This window comes from Papio anubis, chromosome X (genome assembly GCF_008728515.1).
Source record: "Papio anubis isolate 15944 chromosome X, Panubis1.0, whole genome shotgun sequence".
In the NCBI taxonomy this organism is placed as follows: Eukaryota; Metazoa; Chordata; class Mammalia; order Primates; family Cercopithecidae; genus Papio; species Papio anubis.
Window position 1 is genome coordinate 49,676,910 of NC_044996.1, and position 23,926 is coordinate 49,700,835.

General features: G+C 44.1%; 1 protein-coding gene across 1 annotated transcript; it reads left to right on the forward strand.

Annotated features, from left to right (window-relative positions):
* The first annotated feature begins 11,448 nt into the window (after positions 1–11,448).
* Positions 11,449–15,141, forward strand: LOC101010987 (histone H2B type W-T). Its single transcript, XM_003919254.5, has 3 exons — positions 11,449–13,118; positions 13,546–13,604; positions 14,827–15,141. The coding sequence occupies exons 1-2, from the start codon at positions 12,628–12,630 to the stop codon at positions 13,580–13,582; spliced, it is 528 nt and encodes a 175-aa protein (XP_003919303.1). The 5' UTR covers positions 11,449–12,627; the 3' UTR covers positions 13,583–13,604; positions 14,827–15,141.
* Positions 15,142–23,926: the final 8,785 nt, after the last annotated feature.

Consider the following 23,926-nt stretch of genomic DNA (forward strand, 5'->3'; position numbering starts at 1 on the left):
ACAAGCAATGGGGAAACGTTCCCTATTCAACAAATTGTGTTCCCATAAGTGGTTGCCATATGCAGAAGATTAAAACTGGACTCTTTCCTTACATCATATAGAAAAATTAACTCAAGATGGATTAAAGACTTAAATGTAAAACTGAAAACTATAAAAACCCTGGAAGACAACCTATGCAATATCATTTATGATGTAGGCACATGCAAATATTTCATGACAAAGATGCCAAAAGCAATTGCAACAAAAGCTTCTGCACAACAAAAGAAACTATCAATAGACAGACAACCTACAAAATGGGAAATAAATTTTTGCAAACCATGCATCTGATAAAAGTCTAATATCCAGCATCTATAAGGAACTTAAATAAACATACAAGAGAAAAACAAACCCCATTAAAAAGTGGGCAAAGGATGTTAACAGACACTTTTCAATAGAAGACATACATGTGGCCAACAATCATATATTAAAAAAATGCTCAACATCACTGATCATTAGAGAACTGTAAATCAAAACTACAAGGAGATACCATCTCATGCCAGTCAGAATGGCTATAATTAAAAAGTGAAAAAATAACAGATGATGTCAAGGTTGTGGAGAAAAATGTATACTTGTACACTGTTGCTGGGAGTATAAATTAGTTCAGCCATTGTGGAAGACAGTGTGGCAATTCCTCAAAGACTTAAAGACAGAAATACCATTTGACCTGCCAATCCCATTACTGTGTATATACCTGATGGAATAGAAATTGTTCAATTATAAAGACACATGCACAGGTATGTTCATTGCAATACTATTCACAGTAGTAAAGACATGGAACCAACCTAAATGCCCATCAATCATAGACTGGATAAATAAAATGTGGTATATATACAGCATGGAATACTATGCAGCCATAGAAAAGAAAGAGATAATGTCCTTTGCAGGGACATGGATGGAGCTGGAGGCCATTATCCTTAGCAAACTAATGCAGGAACAGAAAACCAAATATCGCATATTCTCACTTGCAAGTGGGAGTTAAATGATGAGAACACATGGATACAGAGGGGAACAACACACACTGGGACCTGCCAGAGGGTGTAGGGTGGGAGGATGGAGAGGACCAGGAAAAATACCTAATGGGTACTACGCTCAATATCTGGGTGATGAAATAATCTGTAGAACAAACACCCATGACATAGTTTAGCTACGTAACAAACCTGCACATGTACCCCTGAACTTAAAAGTTAAAAAAATACGCTGGAAGTTACACATCACATTCAGGATAGGAGTACCCCTGGGGAAGAGGGAAGGTGAATGGAAATGGAGTGAAGGTCAAGGAAACCTCAATTTTTTTTCTGTAAAGTTTTCATTCCTTAAAAGAAAGACAAAGTAAATATACCTAAATGTTAACAACATTGAAATCTGAGTAGTGGAAACACTGGTGTTTATTATATTTAATGCCAGGGACATTGTAGGTACACAATTAATATTATTTGTTGAATGAGTATGCTTTTCTGTTTTAAAAGTTTCTCCAACAAGCATACACAATTTTCAAATTAACAGAAAGTGCTACAAGAGCAAAGAAAAGGGAATGAAGTGAGGTGGGGAAGGCTTGAGACATCCCTGTGGAAAGAGTGATTTCTAATCTATATAAATCTGTACCACCATACATGGGGTGCAAGCTAAAGACATAGTTCTACCTCCACCTTACCTTAATGCTCTAAGGTTCTGGATAAGCATCCAGAAAATGATCTTGAACACTTAGTCCTTTCAAGTAAATACAGGATCCTCAATTTTCTCTTCCAATAGACACTGGGTGGTGCTATTGTCCAAAAATTCCTCCCCGTCACAGATTTATTACTTCAATCTATAGACATCTCCACAACCAATGTGTCTTGTGGGCCAAAGTGCTAGGGATTGGGGATATAAAGGTAAATAGCTTCAGTTGTTCTGTGATTATAAACTGATTGCTATCGGGTTCCGTGGCCGAGAAAGTTGCAAATGTGACTGTTACATTTTATAGGAGAGCACTACTGTCACAGAAATGTCCAGTTGTAGGGGTGAATGGCCCTGAACCACCCACCCTCACCATGAGCATCCCTACTCCACGACCTGGCTAAGGATTAGAGCAGACGACACCGAGCCCCACTTCCAACCTACTGTTAGGTTTTCATAGCGTCCTTAGGCCCCAGTGGCTATAAAAAGCCCAGAGAGCCTAAATACCGGTCATTCGGCTTGGACTTCAGTGTTCCAGATGCTCTAAGCTCACTGGGCAAGATGTGTCTGCTTAATGCAGAGGTCTCTGTTATTGTGAAAGAGTGAGGGTACTTAGGATTAAGGGAATGTGGACCCTCAGGACTAAAGCAGTGGGAGAGGCCTGGGAGGTGGAGCCTGGGGAGGCGGGGTCTGCTCTGATGTCACCAAGCCCCTGATCATAGAGGAGATGGTGGGCAGGCTCTGGAGGCTGAAGCGGAGGAGGGGAAGGAAAGGAGTCCGGAAACCCTGGGCCAATCAGACAGGGCTGGGGCGGGGTCTGCTGCAGGGCTTAGCGCTGCAGGCCTCTGGCGGGAACGCTAACCTGGTCCAGAGCGAGCCTGGGTCTCAGCCCCGCGGACAGCTTTTCAGGAGTCTTCAAGCCTTCAGGTGAGGACCTGTGGCCCCGCAGGAGCCAGAGGACCATGGGAACAGGGAGGCCTCGGGGTCGCGAGGCGGAGGATGCCGCACCTTCGGGAGCCAGAGGGGCCGGGGTTGGGATTGGCGCTTTGCGTCTGCGCCGCCGCCAGGCCTGGCGAGTCTGCGCCTTTGCCTGCCCCGGGCGCCGCCTTCTGCGCGCGAAGTCCAGCCCTGCAGGGTGCAGGTCCTGGGAACAAGACCCAGGGATAGGGGGTGGGGACAGACCCTTAAAAGCGACCCGTCCGCGGTAGCTGCATGTCGGAGGCTTTGAGGATGAGGAGTTTGGGGGCCGCCCGGAATGGGCCCTCTGGGGCTGGGCCCTCGTTCCCTCCCATCCCGTGGCCGTTACGCTGGGCGCCAGACAACGCTAATAGTTATTTGAAAAGGTATGCAAGCTGCTCCTGACAGACTGGCCTATGCACCTGGCCCTGCTGTTATTTATTTGTTAGTTCCAGTTTCCCAGCTCGGAGCTTGGCGTCTGATCGCTTGGCAGAGGAGGGTCTTAGGGTAACCTCGATGGAATGGAGGCATGTTCGGCACTTCTGGCTGCTTGGGGGCCTCTCCATTCTACTCCAAGCACTAGACATAGTATCTTACTCCACCAGGGTGGGGCCGGGCTCTCTTATGAGAGCTCTGCCTTCCGATTTCTGGGATACCCTATTGTCTCTTTTGGACAAACTCGGGATGCTCACAGGGCACCAAGCATTTGGTCAGGTCCATAGCCACGGACTTCTGAGTCTCATCTCCTTGCCTGTCTCTTTGCAGAGAAAACATGGTGAAAGAAGACTCACTTCTATTTGGTTTATCCCATTCTGCTGAAGTCATGGGTCTGATCCTAGTTAGCTATCTCTTCTTACAACGTTTACAAACCAGTGCCACAAGGAGCTATTATGAGGCGTGCACTGCCTTAATGTACTATCGTCTTTGGGGATTTAAAATAGAAATTAATACAACTTATGCCACTCTGTTTTGTGTGCTGCTCCCCATCTCTCAAGAAAAATGCCAAAAACCAAAAGTAATTTATTAGAAAGTGAAGATGCTCAAATAGTGCTATCTCCTGTTACAAAATAATTACCTGTTTAAAGTCAGTCTTTACTTTTTCTTCTATCCCTATCTGCTCTTGTGCTTCTATCACCTCCGTTTTACTCTTGCTGTGATTTTAAGAGTCCGACATACTGGCTCTGGGTTTCTAGGGCACCTTGGTTTATAGTGCGTTCTGATGTAGTGGCATTTACTGCCTATCAGAAATGGGCTAATGATGTAGAGTTGAAATTATTTTAACAAAAATATAACTTTTTTTTTAATAGAGACTTGCTCTGTTGCCCAGGCTGGAGTGCAGTGGTGCAACCTCGGCTCACTGCCACCTCAATCTCCCAGGTTCAAGCAATTCTCCTGCCTCAGCCTCCCGAGTAACTGGGATTACAGGCGCACGCCACCATGCCTGGCTAATTTTTGTATTTTTAGTAGAGATGGGGTTTCACCATGTTGGCCAGGCTGGTCTTGAATTCCTGACCTCCAGTGATCCGCCCACCTCGGCCTCCCAAAGTGCTGGGATTTTCTAAGATGTGTTGCTGTTTTTCTGTTGAAAATAAGCAGGTAGAATATACACTGATAGGAAATGTGAATTTTTTTGCTTGTGACCCATTAGTCTGAAGATAGTTCTGCCATGTACGTTTTCTTAAAAATGTTTTTTTCTTTTCAGGCTTTCTTCTAGTCAAGATGAGTGATAAACCAGACTTGTCGGAAGTGGAGAAGTTTGACAGGTCAAAACTGAAGAAAACTAATACTGAAGAAAAAAATACTCTTCCTTCAAAGGAAAGTAAGTCATGGGGGATTCTGATGGAAACAAACAATAGAGAAAGTTAATAGGTTCACTAAATAAACCTATCTTCTAGTAAATTTTTGATGCAAAGTAAGCAATAATTAGAGTACCATGGTATTTAATGCAGCAGTTAAAACTATCAAATATTTTTCTTCTGGTTCTCATATGATGGGGGCCCAGTAGTGATAGGGGAATAAAAAACTAGATTCTTGTTAGAAAATTATTAAAACCACGTTAAAACCAATCTTGGGATATTGGATGTAGCACTAAAAAACACTTAGTTTTTGTGTATTTCTTAATAGAGACGGGGTTTCACCGTGTTAGCCAGGATGGTCTCGATCTCCTGACCTCGTGATCCGCCCGTCTCGGCCTCCCAAAGTGCTGGGATTACAGGCTTGAGCCACCGCGCCCGGCCGCTGAGCATTTTTAATGTACCCACTGGCCGTTTGTGCTGCTTCTTTTCAGTAATGTCTATTGAGGTCGTTTGCTGATTTAAAAATTGAATTATTTGTTTTCTTGCTATTGTGTTGTCCACATTCCTTCTATATTTTGAATATTAACCTCTTATCAGATGTACATTTGCTAGTATTTTCTCGCTTTCTGCGGGCTTGTTACCTATGAAAGGGGTCCCCTGAAAGGTGGTATCTTTCCCTGGTTGGTGTTGTGAAGCCAGTATAATAAACTGCAAGTGAGTGTCAGGCAGTGCAGGCTTTATTCCATGGCCATGGACTTCACAAGCAGGAGGTTGGCTCACAAATCAACTTCTCAGCTCGGGAGAGGGAGAATATCACAAATACAGGGGATTTTTAACGAAGGGATTGGGCATTAGAAGCAAGGAGAGGAATATTTATTTCTTTTCTGTGAATAGGTGCAGGACTTCTCGAAAACAGAATGCCACCTACCTTATTGCCCATTCAAGGTTTCTTTCAGTCGTTGTCACAGTGATTGTCAACTGTTGTGGTGCTGGTGGGGGTGTCAGTTCGTATGGGAATTAGATTATAATGAAGTTCCAGTTTCTTTAAAGATCAATTGAGCTGCCATGTTGCATCCCATCAGTCTCGGCCGGTTTAGTCACGATGGGGAAATTCTGATGTCAGGTATCCTGCTTCCTAAAGACAAGCAGAGTTAAGGCAGGGTAGAAATTTAACTAGGTCCTGTAGGCATTACATTGGGTAACACGTTGTCTCCTCACTCTATTATTTATTCTTTTTCTGTAAAAACTTCTTTAATTTGACACCATCGCATTTGTCTACTTTTTACTTTTGTTGCCTGGGCTTTCAGGGTCATATCCAAAAAATCATTGCCCAGGCCTATGTCATGGAGCTTTGTCAAAATATGAAACTTGAATGGCTATATCACAAAATTAAAGAAATTTTAAATAGCAGAATAGACACAGTTGGACTGAGAATCGGAGAATGAGAAGACAGATGTAAAGTCATTGTGAAAATTTCATAGGGACATAACTCGTGAGAAAGGAGTGAGGAGAACTGATAAACCTTAAGGATCTGACTAAAAGGCACAAAGTATATCTCATAAGTAATACTGGGCAAGTTGGAAAGAATTCTAATCAAAGGGAAAATCGCTGGTAATTTTACAGAATTGAAGGAAGACATGATAAACTACCTTCAGGGAGGACACCTGTTCCCATCCTTCTAAAGCTTAAGAAAAGTGAAAGCAGAAATCACAATAGCTAAGAGAAGAAAAAAAGACAACTGCAAGGCCTATAAAGGAATAACAAATAGTTTGACAGTCAACCTCCTTATATCAATAAATAAAACTCAAAAGCAGAGGAGATGTGTGTCAACACAGAATGTCATTGCTAGCTAAAGTATTATTTGAGAATGAGGCTGTGGTAAACATGGACGAGCCAGGGTCCCCTTTAAGGATGGATTTGCTGTTTTGGGTTTTGGGAATGCAAGCAGGTGCCAGTCCTGAGCCGTTAGTCCTTTTCGGTATTACTGTAGCTACTCTTAGCTGCCTTGTCCATACACACTGCCTGATCCAGGAGAAGTGGAACGGTCTGGTATTTCGGCACAATGGCGAATATCCTGATGGGCCCCTTTATCTTCAAATCTCACCCTGGGAACAGAATAGGATTCCACTGGCCTTGCACTCGAGATGCACTTCTCTCTGTTCCCAGTCCTGCCTGCCTCCTGACCCTTCCTCAGCTATTGACCATGAATAAGTTTCCCACGCACTAAACTTTATTTCAGAGTCCATTTCTTCCAGGACCTAAGTCAGAAATGATGAGATTTGAGAGAAATGGGAAACTCTTAGTGTAGATAACAACAAATTTTTGTTAAGGAAGTTTCTCAAGAATGTAATTTAAAGAGATTTAAAATGATCACAAGAAGATGACTGGAGGTGCCAAGAAGGAAAGGTAATAGAATGGATTAACAAGAGGAATAAAACAACGATTGTATAAAACTGATGAAAGAGAAATACAACAGAAAAAGAAAACCCTTCAGGCTCATATCCTTGATAAACACTGATGCAAACATCCTCAACAAAATACTGGCAAATCGAATCCAGCAGCACATCAAAAAGCGTATCCACCACGATCATGTGAGCTTCATCCCAGGACTCCCGTGATGCAAGGTCAGTTCAACATATGCAAAGCAACAGTTGTGATTCATCACATAAACAGCACTAAAGAGAAAAACCACATGTTTATCTCAATAGATGCAGAAAAGACTTTTGATAAAATTCAACTCCCCTTCAAGTTAAAAACTCTCAATAAACTATATGCTGAAGGAACACACCTCAAAATAATAAGAGCTATTTATGACAAACCCACAGCCCAACATCATACTGAATGGGCAAAAGCTGGAAGCACTCCCCCTGGAAACCGGCCCAAGACAAGGACGCCCTCTCTCACCACTCCGATTCAACATAGTCTTGGGAGCTCCGGCCTGGGCAATCAGGCAATAGAAAGGAATGAAGAGCATTCAAATAGGAAGAGAAGAAGTCAAAATCATGTCCCTGTTTTCAGACAACATGATCCTATATCTAGAAAGCCCCATCGTCTCAGCCTAAATGTTTCTCAAGCTAATAAACAACTTCAGCAAATCCTCAGGATACAAAAATCAATGTGCAAAAATCACTAGCACTCTTGTACATCCACAACAATGAAGCCGAGAGAGACAAATCACGAAGGAACTCCCATTCACATTTGCCACAAAAAGAATAAAATGCCTAGGAAGACAGCTAGCCAGGACAGTGAAAGATCTCTACAAGGAGAACTGCAAACCATGGCTCAAAGAAATCAGAGGTGACACAAACAATGGAAAAGCATTCCATGCTCATGCATAGGAAGAATCAGTATCATTAAAATGACCATACTGCCCAAAGCAGTTTACAGATTCAATGCTATCCCCATTAAACTACCATTGACATTCTCCACAGAACTGGAAAAAATATTCTAAAGTTCACCCCAAATCAACAAAAGAGCCCAAATAGCCCAATGCAATCTTAAGCAAAAGGAAGGAAGCTGGAGGCATCACGCTACCCGACTTCAAACTATACTTCAAACTATACTGGTTACAGTACCAGTACAAAAACGGACACGCAGACCAATATAACATAAGAGAGAATGCAGAAATTATTATTACTTTGTGACAAACCCAGAAATAAATACTGCACACCTACAACTATATGATCTTTGACAAACCTCACAAAAACAAGCAATGTGGAGAGGATTCCCTATGCAAAACATGGTGCTGGATGTGCTGGCTAGCCATAGGCTGAAGATTGAACCTGGACCCCCTTCCTTACACCATATACAAAAATTAACATGAGATGAATTAAAGACTTAAAAGTAAAACCTAAAACTATAAAAACCCTGGAAGGCAACCTAGGCTACACCATTCAGGACATGGGCACCAGTACCAGGCAAAGACTTCATGACTAAGATGCCAAAAGAAATTCCAACAAAAGCAAAAATTGGCAAATGGTGTCTAATTAAACTAAAGAGCTTCTGTACTGCAAAAGAAACTCTCAACACAGTAAACACACAACCTACTGAATGGGAGAACACTTTTGCAAACGATTCATCTGACAAAGTGTAATATCCAGCATCTGTAAGGAACTTAACCACATTTACAAGAAATAAACAATCCCATTAAAAAAATCAGCAAAGGACATGAACAGACACTTCTCAAAAGAAGACCTACATAGTGCCAACAAGCAAATAAAAAAAAAGGTCAACATCACTGATATTAGAGAAATGCAAATCAAAACCACAATGAGATATCGTCTCACATCAGTCAGAATGGCTATTATGATGAAGTCCAAAAATAACAGATGCTGGCAAGTTTGTGGAGAGAAAGGGATGCTTACGCACTGACTTTGGGGAGTGTAAATTAGTTCAACCTTTGTGGAAGATGGTGTGGCGATTCCCGAAAGACCTGAAATTTGAAATACCATTTCACCGAGCAATGCCATTACTGGGCATATACACAAAGGAATAGTAATCATTCTATTATACAGACGCGTGCATGTGTATACTCATTGCAGCACTATTCACAATAGCAAGGACATGAAATCAACCCAAATGCCCATCAGTGATAGGCTGGATAAAGAAACTATAGTACATATACACTGTGGAATACTATGCCTCCATAAAATAGAACAACATCATGTCCTTTGCAAGGACTTGGATGGAGCTGGAGGCCATTATCCTTAGCACACTAATGCAAGAACATGACACTGTTTGGCTCTGTGTCCCCCACCCAAATCTCACCTTGAATTGTAATCCCTATACTCCCCCCATGTTAAGGGTGGGACCAGATGGAGGTGATTGAATCGTGGGGGTGCTTTCCCCCATGCTGTTCTCATGATAGTGAGTGCGTCCTCACAGGATCTGATGGTTTTAGAAGGGGCTTCCCGCTTCGCTCTGCGCTTCTTCTTCCTGCCATCACAAGAAGAAGGACGCGTTTACATTTCCTTCCACCATAACTGTAAGTTTTATGAGGACCCCAGCCCTGTGAACTGTGAGTCAATTAAAACTCTTTCATTATAAATAACCCAGCCTCGGCTATTTCTTCATAGCAGCGTGAGAACAGACTAATACAAGCAAAAGACCAAATAGAGCATGTTTCCACTTATAGGTGGGAGCTGAATGATGAGAACACATGGACATATAGAGGGGAACAACACACACTGGGGCCTATTGGAGGGTGGAGAGTGGGAGGAGGGAGAGGATCAGGAAAAATAACTAATGGTTACCAGACTTAATGCCTGGGTGATGAAATAACCGCCACAGCAAAGCCCTATGACAAACGTTTACCTGTCAAAAAAACCTGTACATTCTGGACATGTACCACTGAACTTAAAATAAAACAGGAAACAGCCTGATGCAATAAAGATTATGACTGTATTAAAAATTAAGGAAACAGGCAGGGTGCCGTGGCTGATGCCTGTAATCTCAGCAATTTGGAAGGCCGAGGTAGATGGATCACTTTAGGCCAGGAGTTCAAGGCCAGCGTGGCTAATATGATAAAACTCTGTCTCCGATAAAAGTGCAAAAATTAGCCAGCTGTGGTGGCGCATCCCGGTAGTCTTAGCTACTGGGGAGCCTGAGGCAGGAGAATCTCTTGAACCCGGGAGGCGGAGGTGGCAGTGAGCTGAGATAGCACCAATGCACTCCAGCCTGGGAGACAGAGTGAGACTCTGTCTCAAAAATAAAAATAAATAATTAAAGAAACAAAATAAGAACTATATATTATACTTTTGTATCACGTGGATGATGGGAGCATCGGTGAGAGCAGCTATGCCACAGCCACCACTGGCTCAGGCAATAAAGGCTTTCCAGCCCTTGAGCTAACACCAGCCATGGCTGAAATTGTGGGAAGGTGACCCAGAAACGAACCAGTGAGAGCCTCCCGGGGATGTTTAACCTTGCAGATTGTGAAGAAAAATGATGTGGCTCTTTCTCTGTTGTTTGTTTGCTTTTTTGTTTGTTTGTTTGAAGAAAAATAACATGTTGACTTACTGATATGAATAGAGAGACTGTTGTGGACAGGTCTCTCGTGCGTTGTACCGAACTAAAAGACAGATTGGCTTGCTAACCTACAGAATGGGAGAAAATTTTTGCAATCTACTCATCTGACAAAGGGCTAATATCCAGAACCTACAAAGAACTCAAACAAATTTACAAGAAAAAAACAAACAACCCCATCAAAAAGTGGGCAAAGGATATGAACAGACATTTCTCAAAAGAAGACATTCATACAGCCAACAGACACATGAAAAAATGCTCATCATCACTGGCCATCAGAGAAATGCAAATCAAAACCACAATGAGATACCATCTCACACCAGTTAGAATGGCGATCATTAAAAAGTCAGGAAACAACAGGTGATGGAGGGGATGTGGAGAAATAGGAACACTTTTACACTGTTGGTGGGACTGTAAACTAGTTCAACCATTATGGAAAACAGTATGGCGATTCCTCAAGGATCTAGAACTAGATGTACCATATGACCCAGCCATCCCATTACTGGGGATATACCCAGAGGATTATAAATCATGCTGCTCTAAAGACACATGCACACGTATGTTTATTGCGGCACTATTCACAATAGCAGAGACTTGGAATCAACCCAAATGTCCATCAGTGACAGACTGGATTAAGAAAATGTGGCACATATACACCATGGAATACTATGAAGCCATAAAAAAGGATGAGTTTGTGTCCTTTGTAGGGACATGGATGCAGCTGGAAACCATCATTCTTAGCAAACTATCACAAGAACAGAAAACCAAACACCGCATGTTCTCACTCATAGGTGGGAACTGAACAATGAGATCACTTGGACTCGGGAAGGGGAGCATCACACACCGGGGCCTATCATGGGGAGGGGGGCGGGGGGAGGGATTGCATTGGGAGTTATACCTGATGTAAATGACGCGTTGATGGGTGCAGCACAGCAACATGGCACAAGTATACATATGTAACAAATCTGCACGTTATGCACATGTACCCTAGAACTTAAAGTATAATAATAATAATAATAATAATAATAAGTAGATTTATAAAATCACCGTTTGTAAAGGGGACTGTTTAGAAATCGTTGACTAGACTTCAGTCAAGGAGTTTACCATATATGATGTTATCTAATAACAAAAATGAGGCTTTTTGTCCTTCTTAATCGTGAGCCGATTTGTTTGGAATAGAACAAGTTGTTTGTTAAATATATGACAGGAAATACACTTGAAAGCCTGACCTTTGAAATGACAGTTCATTGATGACCTTTATTTCTTCATTATTTTTTAAGAATCTTTTTTGTTCCATTCCTGCAACTTAATGTTACTTAAATGCATTTAAGGAATGTCTTTACATATATTATCAGAGACTTTGAAAGCTATCTATCTAACTTGCACATAATTTTCATTTTTGGAATCCCTTTCTCTCCCTCAGGGGTTTCCTAGGAGATTTAAGGTGATATTTTTTAACCCAATATCTCTTGAACTTATTAGCCATTTCCAGCTTCTGAGTTGTGATTTGTGGTGGTTGTTTTGTTTTCCTTTTCTTTATTTTTTTTAAAACCTGGTCAATGTTGAGTGTTGTCATATGTTTTTAATAAAAGTACCTTTCTGTTTCTATTGTCTGCTTGGAGGCTGTGTTATGGCTATTTCTCGTTCTCCTGATTCACGGAAGATGTTGATCAGAACTGAAGCCAGGAGCCAGACTGCCAGTTCCTTGGATGCCCAGGAGCCCTCGGCGGCCATGTCAGGGAGTTCCTGCTCAAGCCAGGGTGGCTTAGCCCAGGATAACAGTAGATTCTGAGATGGTGAGAATTGTTCCACACGTGGCCACAATCATTCCTGTAGTATAATGGACATGGGCTCAGGAGGTCTGTCTCTCCTCAAGGATCATGAGCTGAAATTGCTAAACTTTGGGAGTTTTCAGTGACACCCTTCAAAGTGCTCACGGTGTGACATGGATTAGCTGAGAAGGGCGGATGTGCTTTTGCCCTGTGGGGCATCTGTCTGTGTAGCTTTCTCCGAGTTAGGCCACAAGGGGCGCTTAAGCCCGCAGACGCCCACTGTGATTGGTTGATGAGACGCGAATCAACGGGACCATCCAGTCACCTTCAACGCAGGTAGGTTTCATCCAATCAGACGTGGAACTGGCCCATGATGTGGAGCCATGCTGCATACCCAAGTGTCCCCGCTTCCCCGTTCCACAACCGCCATTGTCTGTTCGTGTCATCTAATGGCCGCTGTCTCCGCCATGGCTGGACCTTCCTCTGAGATTATCTCTGAGGAACAGCTGATCACCCAGGAGCCCAAAGAGGCCAACTCCACCACGGCCCAGAAGCAGAGCAAGCAGAGGAAGCGAGGGCGCCGTGGGCCCCGCAGGTCCCACGCCAACTGCCGCAGGGACAGCTTCGCCACCTATTTCCGCCGGGTGCTGAAGCAGGTTCACCAGGGCCTCAGCCTTTCCCGGGAGGCCGTGAGTGTCATGGATTCTTTGGTTCATGACATACTGGACCGCATCGCCACCGAGGCTGGTCGCCTGGCCCGCTCCACCAAGCGCCAGACCATCACCGCCTGGGAGATCCGGACCGCTGTGCGCCTGCTGCTGCCGGGGGAGATGGGCAAGCTTGCCGAGTCCAAAGGCACGAAGGCTGTCCTCAGGTACACCAGGAGCAAGTGTGCTCCCTCAGGAGTGCCCGAGCACCACGGGAACCCAAAGGGACTTGGTAGAGCCACTGAACGTGGCCCAGAAGACCAGTGGCTCGCCAAGGAGGGAATCCCACTGGAGGTTGGGGTGGCTGGTGCCCTTTCGACTTGGGAGGCATGTGACGTGTGGCATCCTGCAATTTTTCGAGCATTTTTCCCGCAGTACTAAACATTGCCAACTCTAATATATCTATAGTGCAATTTGCTCCAAGGAAAAATAGTGGGTGTTTCCGTGATCGTGTTTCATTCATTTCCTCAGTTTCCAAAACGGTTATTTTTATTACTTATGTTTCTAGGTTATCTTTATGGTGATATTATTATTGCACTGATCTTTACCTTTTTCTCTCTCATTCTCCTGTGACTGGATGGTGGAATTTTCCAGAACTTCACTATATGCCATACAGCAGCAGAGAAAGTGAATACAGTGATGCAAGAAGCAAGGTAACCCTCCTAAACGTTTTCGACACCTCTCCTGTCACGAATCCATGTAAATAAGAAAATGAGGCCCAGTTAAAGTGTACATACAGCTAAATAAAATTTTCAAGAGTCCATTCATTTTCCAGCTTTCTCGATTCTGAAATCACTATTGCAGAATCTTTTTTTGACCTGAGGATAATCTTTTCATTTCTTTTTAAACAGAAACCTTTGTTACTTCCAGGTTTGTGTCAGTAGGCCTAGGGTGTGTCCACGGAAACGGCTCATGCCCTAGTGTTCAGTGGTGCAGCCAATGAGTGACTCGCAGTACAAGAGCAACAGTCACTGTCCCAATGTAGGGGGAGTGACCCAGGCTGAACCCACAATAGCCTTGCACTGATATGCAGCCTGGTTATTGGAGGGACAGGATTGTGATTCTTTACCTGATGTTTTTGTTTTCAGTGTTTGTAATCATGGTCATTTAAGGATATGAATCCAAAGGCAGGAGTAGGATATGTTTCTTGCCCCTAGCATCAGGTTTTGCAGAGCATGCTCAGCCTTTATGAGAAGTCAGATAATGCTTATTTCCTCAAGAGATCTGCATATTAATATTCATGTTAATGTTAATATAGGTTACCTTTCATTGTGCTTTCTTCTGGGTCCCAAGTCTTTGTACTTTTAGCACTTTTTCCTAGAAGTGTATTGTTGAATTTCAAAGTAGCTGCTGACTTTCCCATTGCTTTTCTTTTCAATTGATTTATAGCTGCCAAGGATTTCAACAAGAGAACATACTCTGGGATTGTAACTCACAGGAATTTATTATGTTGTGCCTTGAAGCTCGACATGTGGCCATTTTTGTCAAATGTTTCTCGTGAATTTTGAAACATCACATAAACAACCCTTCTCCTTTATGTGTAGAAACCAGTAAAGGGTGGCACTCTCAGTCAAACCGTGAAATGAAAGCTGGATAAATGACAGAAATCAAAATTTTCTTGAGCCCATCAGAAGTGGGAAAGAACTACCCCAGAGGGCACAACACATAGCCACATAGATTATTCCATCATTGACAGAGCACCTTTTGGTCAAGAGGGAAATGGGTGCAGGGCAGGATAGTAGCCAGAGATTCCCTGAATAGTGTAGATGGGAAGTGGGGGAAGGTCACCTCCAGAGCTCCACTTGGGATCCATAGAGAAAGCATGTAGAGCCAAGAAGTCCCCTCACTGGGATTTGTTACTTTCTGTTTTTGCAGAATATTAGGAAAATGTTATGACAATAGTTGAAGAGAAATGCTCAATACACAAGGAGATGAAGAAAAATCCCCACGAAATCAGCTGCAACTAAATCCCTATGGACGATGCCGCCAGGGGGTCCTACATATCTGGAGCAACACTTTGAAAACCAAAGACCCTTGGCAGAACCCTGTTCCTTTCCAGAGACAAAGCTGTGTACCTGGTCCAAAACACCACATCTCACTCAGTGACTTATTTATCATTATGCTAATTGTTTTGCTTTAAATCGCCATTGTTTCTGTCAAATGGGACATACAAATAAATCTCTAAAGTTATCATTGCATGTCTACAGAGTAATTTGACATGTCTTTTTCAGAAACTATATCCACTGTGATATTTTACCCTGGAGTGTGTGTTTTCCATTGGTAAATTCAGAAATGAAAGAGGAGCATTAGTAAAACAGGGTTAACAATGAACTCTGATTGGACTGTGGGAAGTGAAGAGTGAGAGTTCAAGGGGACTGACGCTGGTGAATTATAGGAAGAAAGAGGAAAGGGGTGGATTGATGTGAAGGTCGGCAGAGGAAGCTCACACATGTGATACAGCATTTCAGGGGGTGATTGTGGGGAAGGGGAACCTAGTGAGCAATCGTGATGTCAAGCTGTGGCTTACTGAAAACACAAAGTAGGGGAAACAGCTTTGCGACTTAAAAAACAAATAAGAAGTATCAATGTATGGAAAGTAGGATGAATAGGACAAACATAATCCAACCAATCTTTTCATCAGCATTCCCTGTACCATGGAGTTCATTTGAAAACATAAGCAAGGACCTAAACACAGTACAGAGAAAACTACATCAAAAAGTTTAAGGAACAATACCTATTCTAGGCCCCCTAGAAATGGAATCCCACTTGTTTAGATTTACCTGATTCTTCTCTTCTTCAGGCTAGAATATTTTGTTTTTGGAGACCTTCATGCCTGGCCTCTGTGCATCATGGGGATGAGGGAATGTTGTCCGATGGAGCAGCACAAGCTCCACTCGGATCCGTGTCAGACAGTGAGGCACCTGCAGCCGAGGAACCACAGCCCAAAGTGTGATCAGGTTTCCCGGTCTGAAGTAGTAAGGGTTAGTTGTCTAGGGATGTTCAATGGGAGTTGAAGGGGAAACCTGTGATTAGATGGGTGTGCTTCTTTGGTTCTTCTATGGGTCGTATGCTTTTAATGCTGTTGATAGAGGTGTCTTCCATTAGTTTTCTAGGGCCTCTGCAAAATTATTCCAGAGACTGGCTGACTTGAACACTATTTATTTTTTATCTCACAGTTCTGGATACCAATTGTCACCTATCTGTAAGGAGACCAATCCTGTTGGGTAGGGTCAACCCTCATAACTTCACTTTAATCACAGGACCTCTGTAGAGACTCTCTCCAAGTAAGGTCACATTCTAAAACTCTGGGGGCCAGGACTTCTATCTGTGAATTTTAGGGAGACACAACTCCATCCATACTAGTACATCTTCTGCATCCACCCCGTGGCACAAATTAATGTCCTCACATAGAAAATACATTCATTTCATCACAATATCCCGAACGTCTTAACTCACTCCAACATCAATTCTCCATTATCATACCTGATAATCTTCTATATCTGGAATGGGTGAGTCTCCAGGCATGACTCATGCTGAGGCAGGAATTCTCTCCACTACTGCACCTGTGAATCAGACAAGTTATCTGCTTCTCAAAGGCAGTTGTGGGACTGGTTCCAGATAGGGCTTATCATACCAAAAGCAGGAAATCTGAAAAACTACTTGAGTTCATCGGCCCTAGGCACCTTTAAAACATAGTGGGGGCAAATTCCGTTAGATTCTAAGGATGGAAAATATTCTACTTGGGCTCAGTGCTCTGTCCTTCAGGCGCAATGGTGTAACAGCTTCACACCCTAAGCCCTGGGCAGCGGGGCATGGGCTCTCCCCCTAGCCTGGGCTCAGCCCATCCCTCTGAAACCGAGGAGGTGAGACAAATGCTGGAACTCATGAGGTGAGCTCCGTTTAAAATTGTTGGCTTCCCATGGAATTCACATGAGTCCAGGCCATCAGAAAACAAGTTGTCTACTGATCATTCTTGAATACCCATGTCTCCCATGTCTCAATTCCTAACATCTGCAGAGATGGTTGATTTGATCTGTGAGCCTCATGCGTCACTTCTTTAGCTAATGGTGGAAAAACTGTCTTCCTCGAAACCAGTCACTGGTGCCAGGAAGGTTGAGGACCACTGGTCTAGCTAGCGTGTGTTGGCAAACTGCAATCCCATGAGTCATTTGTTATCTTAGCCTATTTGTGGCAACAGGGGTAATGTTTGAAATTACTTCTTTTCTGAAGAGGGTATGGCATCCTGTCTCTATTGAACTTCAGTACACTATTGAGAATTCTAATTGTCAATGGCCAATAGATTGATCCTCTAAATTAACCTGCTTAATTATATTAAAAGGACTTTATGGATTTCTTATTCTAACCAATTGATAAAAAGATTAAATATATAAAAAGACACATCCTGGTGTGACAGCTAGCCTTAAAACTTGGCTTGACAAAACTGAAGAGCAAAACATCTGAACAAAACAAAGATAACCTCCTGTGTCTGCTCAAACTGCCCCTTGTGGGCATAATAACAAAGGCCAGTCCACCCTGGGCCCTTTGAGTTCAAATTCTGCACTTTTGCCTCAGCGTCGTGGGTTGGATTAGTTTTCAGGAAACAAGCCTCTCCTGGTTGGATATTGGTGTGACCTTTGAGGAGTATCTATTTCTTATTGACCCTTTTACCTTCCTTGATTGGTTTTGATGTCCTGTCTTCCTTCATTTGCGATGGGGGTACATGAGGCCCTTTGGCCTTCGTGTGGATATAGTTGAGAATCTAATACCCCGGAAAATTTCGTAGGACAAATATGTGGGTTGTATCCTGTTAAAGGCTAGCAAAACTTTCTTTTCTCTTTGAGCTGTCTCTGGGGTGTGGGATTGTTCTGGACCTTGTGAAATCGACTTTCCACCTCTTTAGACACAACTCATGCATCCTTGGTTGTGTCATAATCTTGGTGAAACTTAACTGAAAAGGTACCTTTACTTTACAGAAAACAAAACTAACAAGAAAAGGTCAAAACTCAGAAATATCAACTGCTTGTCTTCTGCTTGTGGGCCATAGTGGCTTCAGTAGCTTTGGGCTCCTTGGTGCTCAGGCCTTCGTCCGAGATCCTCTCAGAGGAAGGCTCAGCCATCTCAGAGGCAACTGCCAGTGGATGTGAGGAACAGACAATGACGGTTGACCACTGGCAGGAGGGCCTTTTGTAGTCACTGCATGGCTGACGCCAGGGGCCACCATCTCCACATCTGAGTGAATGAATTGCCATGCAGGGAGGCTATCAGCAAGCCTCCCAGCCTCAGAGGCGATTCGATGGTCCCGTTGCTTGGCAATCACAGTGGGTGTCTGTTGACATGCACCAAACCCTCACCTGCCTCAGAGCAAGTGCTCTACCCTGCCCACTCTCAACTAGGGCGAGCTCTGCATTCCACACATTCTTCCACTCCTGTTCTGCGACCACTCCAACTCCAAACAAACTGGGTTGTACTAGGAATCCACTGCAAATCATATTCTTAGTCTGTTTATTCCTTATTTCTTCCTCCAGAAGCCCAGTCTCTCTTGGGAGAGCTGCGGATCCTCACTCAGCATGTTTTGTCAGGGTTGCCAAAGACCTGATGTGTAAGGCTTCTTTGGTTTTTCGTAGATAGGGTGAGCACATAATTTCTTGTCAAATAAATGTGGGGGCAGCTTTTGGGGTGAATGGGACACTACGAATCACTGGTCTGGGACAATAGGCAATATCAGGATGTGTGGCCCCCTTTTAGGGGAAAGATCTGGGGACAGAATAAGAACACCCCTTGGGGTTTGGAACACAAAGGTTGGTGGGCAATGAGATTGATTTACTTTTAATAGCATCTTTTTCATCATTTCTTCTCTTTGAAGTTCTGGTGCTTTTGTTTCTTGGAGACAACTGTTGTGGCTAGGCTGTATTAACATGGGAAAGAAACATAACACCGTGAGAGCATCTGTTCGGGTCTTAGGACTCATGTGAGCTAGTGGGATCGGACTTGACAGCAAGAGTCATTGAGGGCACGGGTTTGGGAGTCAGAGGAGACCTGGGCTCAGACCCCAGCTGTGCCTCTTACTGGCTGTACTGCCTTGGGCAAGTGGCTTGACCTCTCTGAGCCTCAGTTTCCTCCTCTGTGGAATACGGGTCTAGAAAGTGGTTGTGAAGATCCAGGGTGATGATGCAGACGGGGTGCCAGACGCATAGTCAGCAACCAATGAATGTCGGCGGTACCTGGTCCCAATTCCAAGATTCATGCCCTTGGGCAATCACAGGTGGTGGGGGTGGGATCCAGTGCCAGACAGCTGTATGAACACGTGCTCCTGGCTACCTTGGCCCCATCTGTTTGCTTCGGGCTGACAGTGAGATAAGGGAGGACGACTTTTCCCTCCTGAGCCACATGTTAGTGAAGTGGTAGAGATAATGTTGCTCTGAGTCCTGAAGGGAAGTTGCTGGGGAGCAACTTTACAGTGCTCCTGTCTTGCAGCACTACCCATTCAGGGATTTGTGGCAAACGATTCCCCCTCACTGCCATGGAACCTTCTTGCCCCTGCCCACCATCTCCCTATCTGAATCCTATTCACTTTTCAGGTCTTGGCTCAAATGCTGCCTCCCCTGTGAAGATGTCCTGAGCCTCCCAGCCTAGAGTGACTTCTCCCTCCTTGAGTCTCAGGATCTCCAACTGTGACATGGGCATATTGTTTCCAACATCCCCACAGACGGATTGTGATGAGGAAGGAAAGAGAGAGTTGATGTAGCATGCTAGGTGCAGTGTCTTGTGCAGGCCTGTGGTGAGTTCTCTGCCTCTTCCTTTTCCTCCCCTCTGTACCCCCAGCATGCAGGCATGGTGGCCTTGATCACATGCTGCCTTCTCTTGATAGTCACTGGGGATGATGCCTGTGCTAGTTGCAATGTCACAGATGATGGGGGTCACATCTCATCTTTCCTCACCATCCAGCATCCAACACTACAATAAATGCCATCGTCACCATTTTTCATTGGGCACCTTAGGGTACCATGTGGCAGGCACTTGGCTATGTATGTAATGCACATAAATGTAGTCCTCACTCTTTTCCCTCCTAGCTCTCTTCCAGGATGTGCAGGCATTGATTCTCCTTTGAATTATGTCAGAGAGATTGGGTCAACCCCTACCAAGGTCACATCATGAGTAGGTGGCCCTGATAGGCATCAAGTCCTATGCTAGATTAATTTTCTAGTGAATGCCTGCTAATGGGTGGATGGCAGGAGGGACACACGTAGAACCCAGAATAGGAGTGCCTGCCCCATTACTTTTACATGGCATAGGCAGGCCTGCTTGAGAGAAAGATGTAGGCAATAAAGACATAGGACTCAGTGGGTCCTCGAGCTTAGGTAGGGTGATATAGTCGCTCCAGGACAGGGGGAGAAATGGAGAGGGGATGGGTCAAGCTAAACCTCAAGGCAGCTGTCCCAGGGAATTCCACAGTGGCTCCAGGATCCCCCAAAACAGTAGCAGATGACCCACCCACTGACCATCTTCGAGGTGAACTGTAGAACAAGCTCGGGTCAAGTGAGCCTCCTTGGAAAAGGTTTGTTAGCCTAGAAGATGTTGAATCCCTTGGGAGTCCATGGTGGGCATTTCACTCCCACAGATCCTTGGGAGAAGAGCAGGCTATAAGATCATGTGTGGGACCTGTGATGCAATGAGGAGAGAGGCTCTACTGTACTAAATGTCCCTTACAAGTAGAAGCCAGAGGACCCTCACTTAGTGCTATTCAGCCAATGCCTAAAGTCATTGGGGAACATCCCAGACACCTTGTACTGGCATGCTTGGTGCCTTGGGTGGCCTGGCTGGAGGGCTGAGCTCAGCTACAAACAAAAGAGCATGGCCTTTGCACCTCTCCAAGGCCCCTCAGAGCATATCACTGTGGCATCTCCAGCAGGAGAGGCAGACTTTTTACTTGGCAGCTCAGAGCTCTCAGACAGCCAGGCAGAGGCTACTCTAGTCCTCTGAAATGTTACCTCTGGAACAGGCTAACGTCCATCATTCTCCATGAGTCAAAGGCATCATGGGTGTGTCAGGAGCCAAGAGGGAGGGGCAAACAGACAGGACCAATTGGCCAATGGGAGGAGGATTCAGGAATGAGCAGCCTTCCTGAGATGCAGCCTCTTCCACACACACACTTCTTGAGATGCTGCTAGGGGGCACACATAGAGCATGTGCATAACAAGAGGTCCTTTATTGTCTGTGTGTAACTGGTAGGCTCTCAAATGGTTTTACATTGGACCTATTGCTAGCAGGGTGACCTCTTCCATTTAGTGGATCCTCCTTTTCCATGCTGCAGTGATTGTCCTTAAGTGGCATGAGGTTTCTAACCATTATATATGCTGTTGTGGGCAGTCAGGGACCCTGAACGGAGGGACCAGCTGAAGCCACAGCAGAAGAATATCAATTGTGAAGATTTCATGGACATTTAACTTCCCCAATCAATAATCTTATAACTTCCCATGTCTGTCTTTACTTTAATCTCTTAATCCTGTCATCTTCGTAAGCTGAGGAGTCTGTCACTTCAGGATCCTGTGATGATTGCGTTATCTGCACAAATTTTGTTTGTAGAGCATGGGTGTTTGAACAATATGAAATCTGGGCACCTAGAAATGGAACAGGTTAATGGCGATTTTCAGGGAACGAGGGTGATAACCATAAAGTCTGACTGCCTGCGGGGCCGGGTGGAACAGAGTCATATTTCTCTTCTTGCAAAAGCAAATAAGAGAAATATCACTGAATTATTTTTCTCAGCAAGGAACAGCCCTGCGAAAGAATGCACTCCTATGGGGAGGCCTCTAAAATGGCCGCTCTGGTAGTGTCTGTCTTATGCAGTTGTAGATAAGGGATGAAATACTCCCTGGTCTCCTGCAGCGCCCCCAGGCTTGTTGGGATTGGGAAATTCCAGCCTGGCAAAATTCTAGTCAGACCAGCTCTCTGCTCTTGAACCCTGTTTCCTGTTAAGAAGCTTATCAATGACAATACGTGCACAGAGGGACAGGGAACCTCATCAGTAATTGTAATTTCGCCCTGGCCTTGTGATCTTGCTCTGCCCCCATTTGCCTAATGATATTTTATTGCCTTTGAAGCATGTGATCTCTGTGACCCACTCTCTATTGGTATATCCCTCCCCTTTTGAAATCCATAATAAAAACTTGCTGGTTTTGCAGCTCAGGGGGCATCACAGAACCTGCTGACATGTGATGTCTCCCCCGGACACCCAGCTTTAAAATTTCTCTCTTTTGTACTCTTTCCCTTGATTTCTCAGACCAGCTGACACTTAGGGAAAAAAGAAAAGAACCTACATTGAAATACTGGGGGCTAGTACCCCTGATAATATGCTCTTTCTCCCTTCTGGGCCTTTCTCCCTCCTGGCCATATATATAAATAGACACACAGACAGTAAGGAGAATATGGGGAATCAGGAGTTGTTAATAGCAGCTTGACTAGAACCTGGTCTCAATATCTGATCCTCCAGAATTGGGGCCCCTGAGTGTTCTGAATTCCCTCATCAACCTCCTTTATCAGGGCTCCCCTAAAATCTGACACTCCAATGACAATCCATCCCTCTCTATGGAGCCTATGACAGCACACATCTCAGCATCCTACAGAGGACAGATTTCAGGCCACCGGAGGAATTTAGGGAGAGAGAACTGCAGGAGTGACCTTATCCCAAGCTGTTTGAACAAGCACTGTGGGCCAATGGCCATGGCCCAGGAGCCGCAGGGTCTTCATGGACTGAGCCAGTGCAGAGTGGGTCTTGGACTCCTCTGATTGGGCATCTCCGTCATCCCAGCAATGTGGTAGTTCCAAGTGATGAAGGTGGGCGTTTCCAGAAAGAAAAGACTATAACCTGGAAAAGAACAGATAAAACCACAAACATTAGAACTAGTTAGAGTAATAACTTCAGTTTCTAGGGAGCTTGTATAGGTATTGGTTGTTGAACTTTGTGATGTACCTATGTCATCAAAAACAAATACATTTTGTGAATGGGTGACTGCTAAGATATTTATTTATTCTTTTTTTATATTATATATATATATATTTATATGTTTTTTTTTTTTTTTTTTTATGGTAAGGCCTCACTTTGTCACCCGGGTTGGAGTGCAGTGGCGACATCTCAGCTCACTGCATCCTGGACCTCCTGGGTTCAAGCAAATATGTGATATCAGCCCTGCAAGAAGCTGGGACGGCAGGCATGTGCCACTGTGCCTGGCTAATTTGTGTGTGTGTGCGTGTGTGTTTGTATTTTTGGTAGAGATGGGTTTCTCCATGTTGCCCTGGCTGATCTCAAACTCCTGAACTCAAGTGATCCACCCGTCTCAGACTTCTAAAGTGGTAGGATTATAGGTACTGCGCTGGGCCCTAAATATTCAAATGACTTCCATTATATGGGTTGTGTTGTGAAAAACAACCCGGTGGGTTACGTTTGTCATATTAATACATCTGTTTTCTAGGTTGACGGTTATACTTTGTTACAGAAGTAGTAAGCCATTTCCTTTTAGGTTGTCTTTTCCGTAAACACCACCACCAGATCATGAAGGCTCCCTAGGTGTCCTTTGTCCTTTTGCACCCACTGCAGTGAACAATCAATTGTCCTCTTTTTCCCTTGGATCTTCAGCATCAAACCCCATTTCCCCCATCTCCTTCCTAAATTTCATTAGTGTCAGTCAGCTTTGAGCTTCCAGGCTTCAAGTCTATAGCCCGCTTCCAATGCACTTTTGAATGTTTTATGGACAAACACTGGCATTTTGAAGCAACAGCAACGACCATGATAGAAATTAAGTGATTTGTAGAGAAATGGTGTTTTCTTTTTGCTCTGATGTGCAGAGTTCTGTTTTTGAAAGTGTGCACATGTCCACAGAGATTCTTTGGCTTCCAAAAGTTTAAGACAAACTCAAGGCACCACACAGAGGGATTGAATTGCCGTTGAATTGTCGTAGTTTCTCCTGGTCTGCTTAGG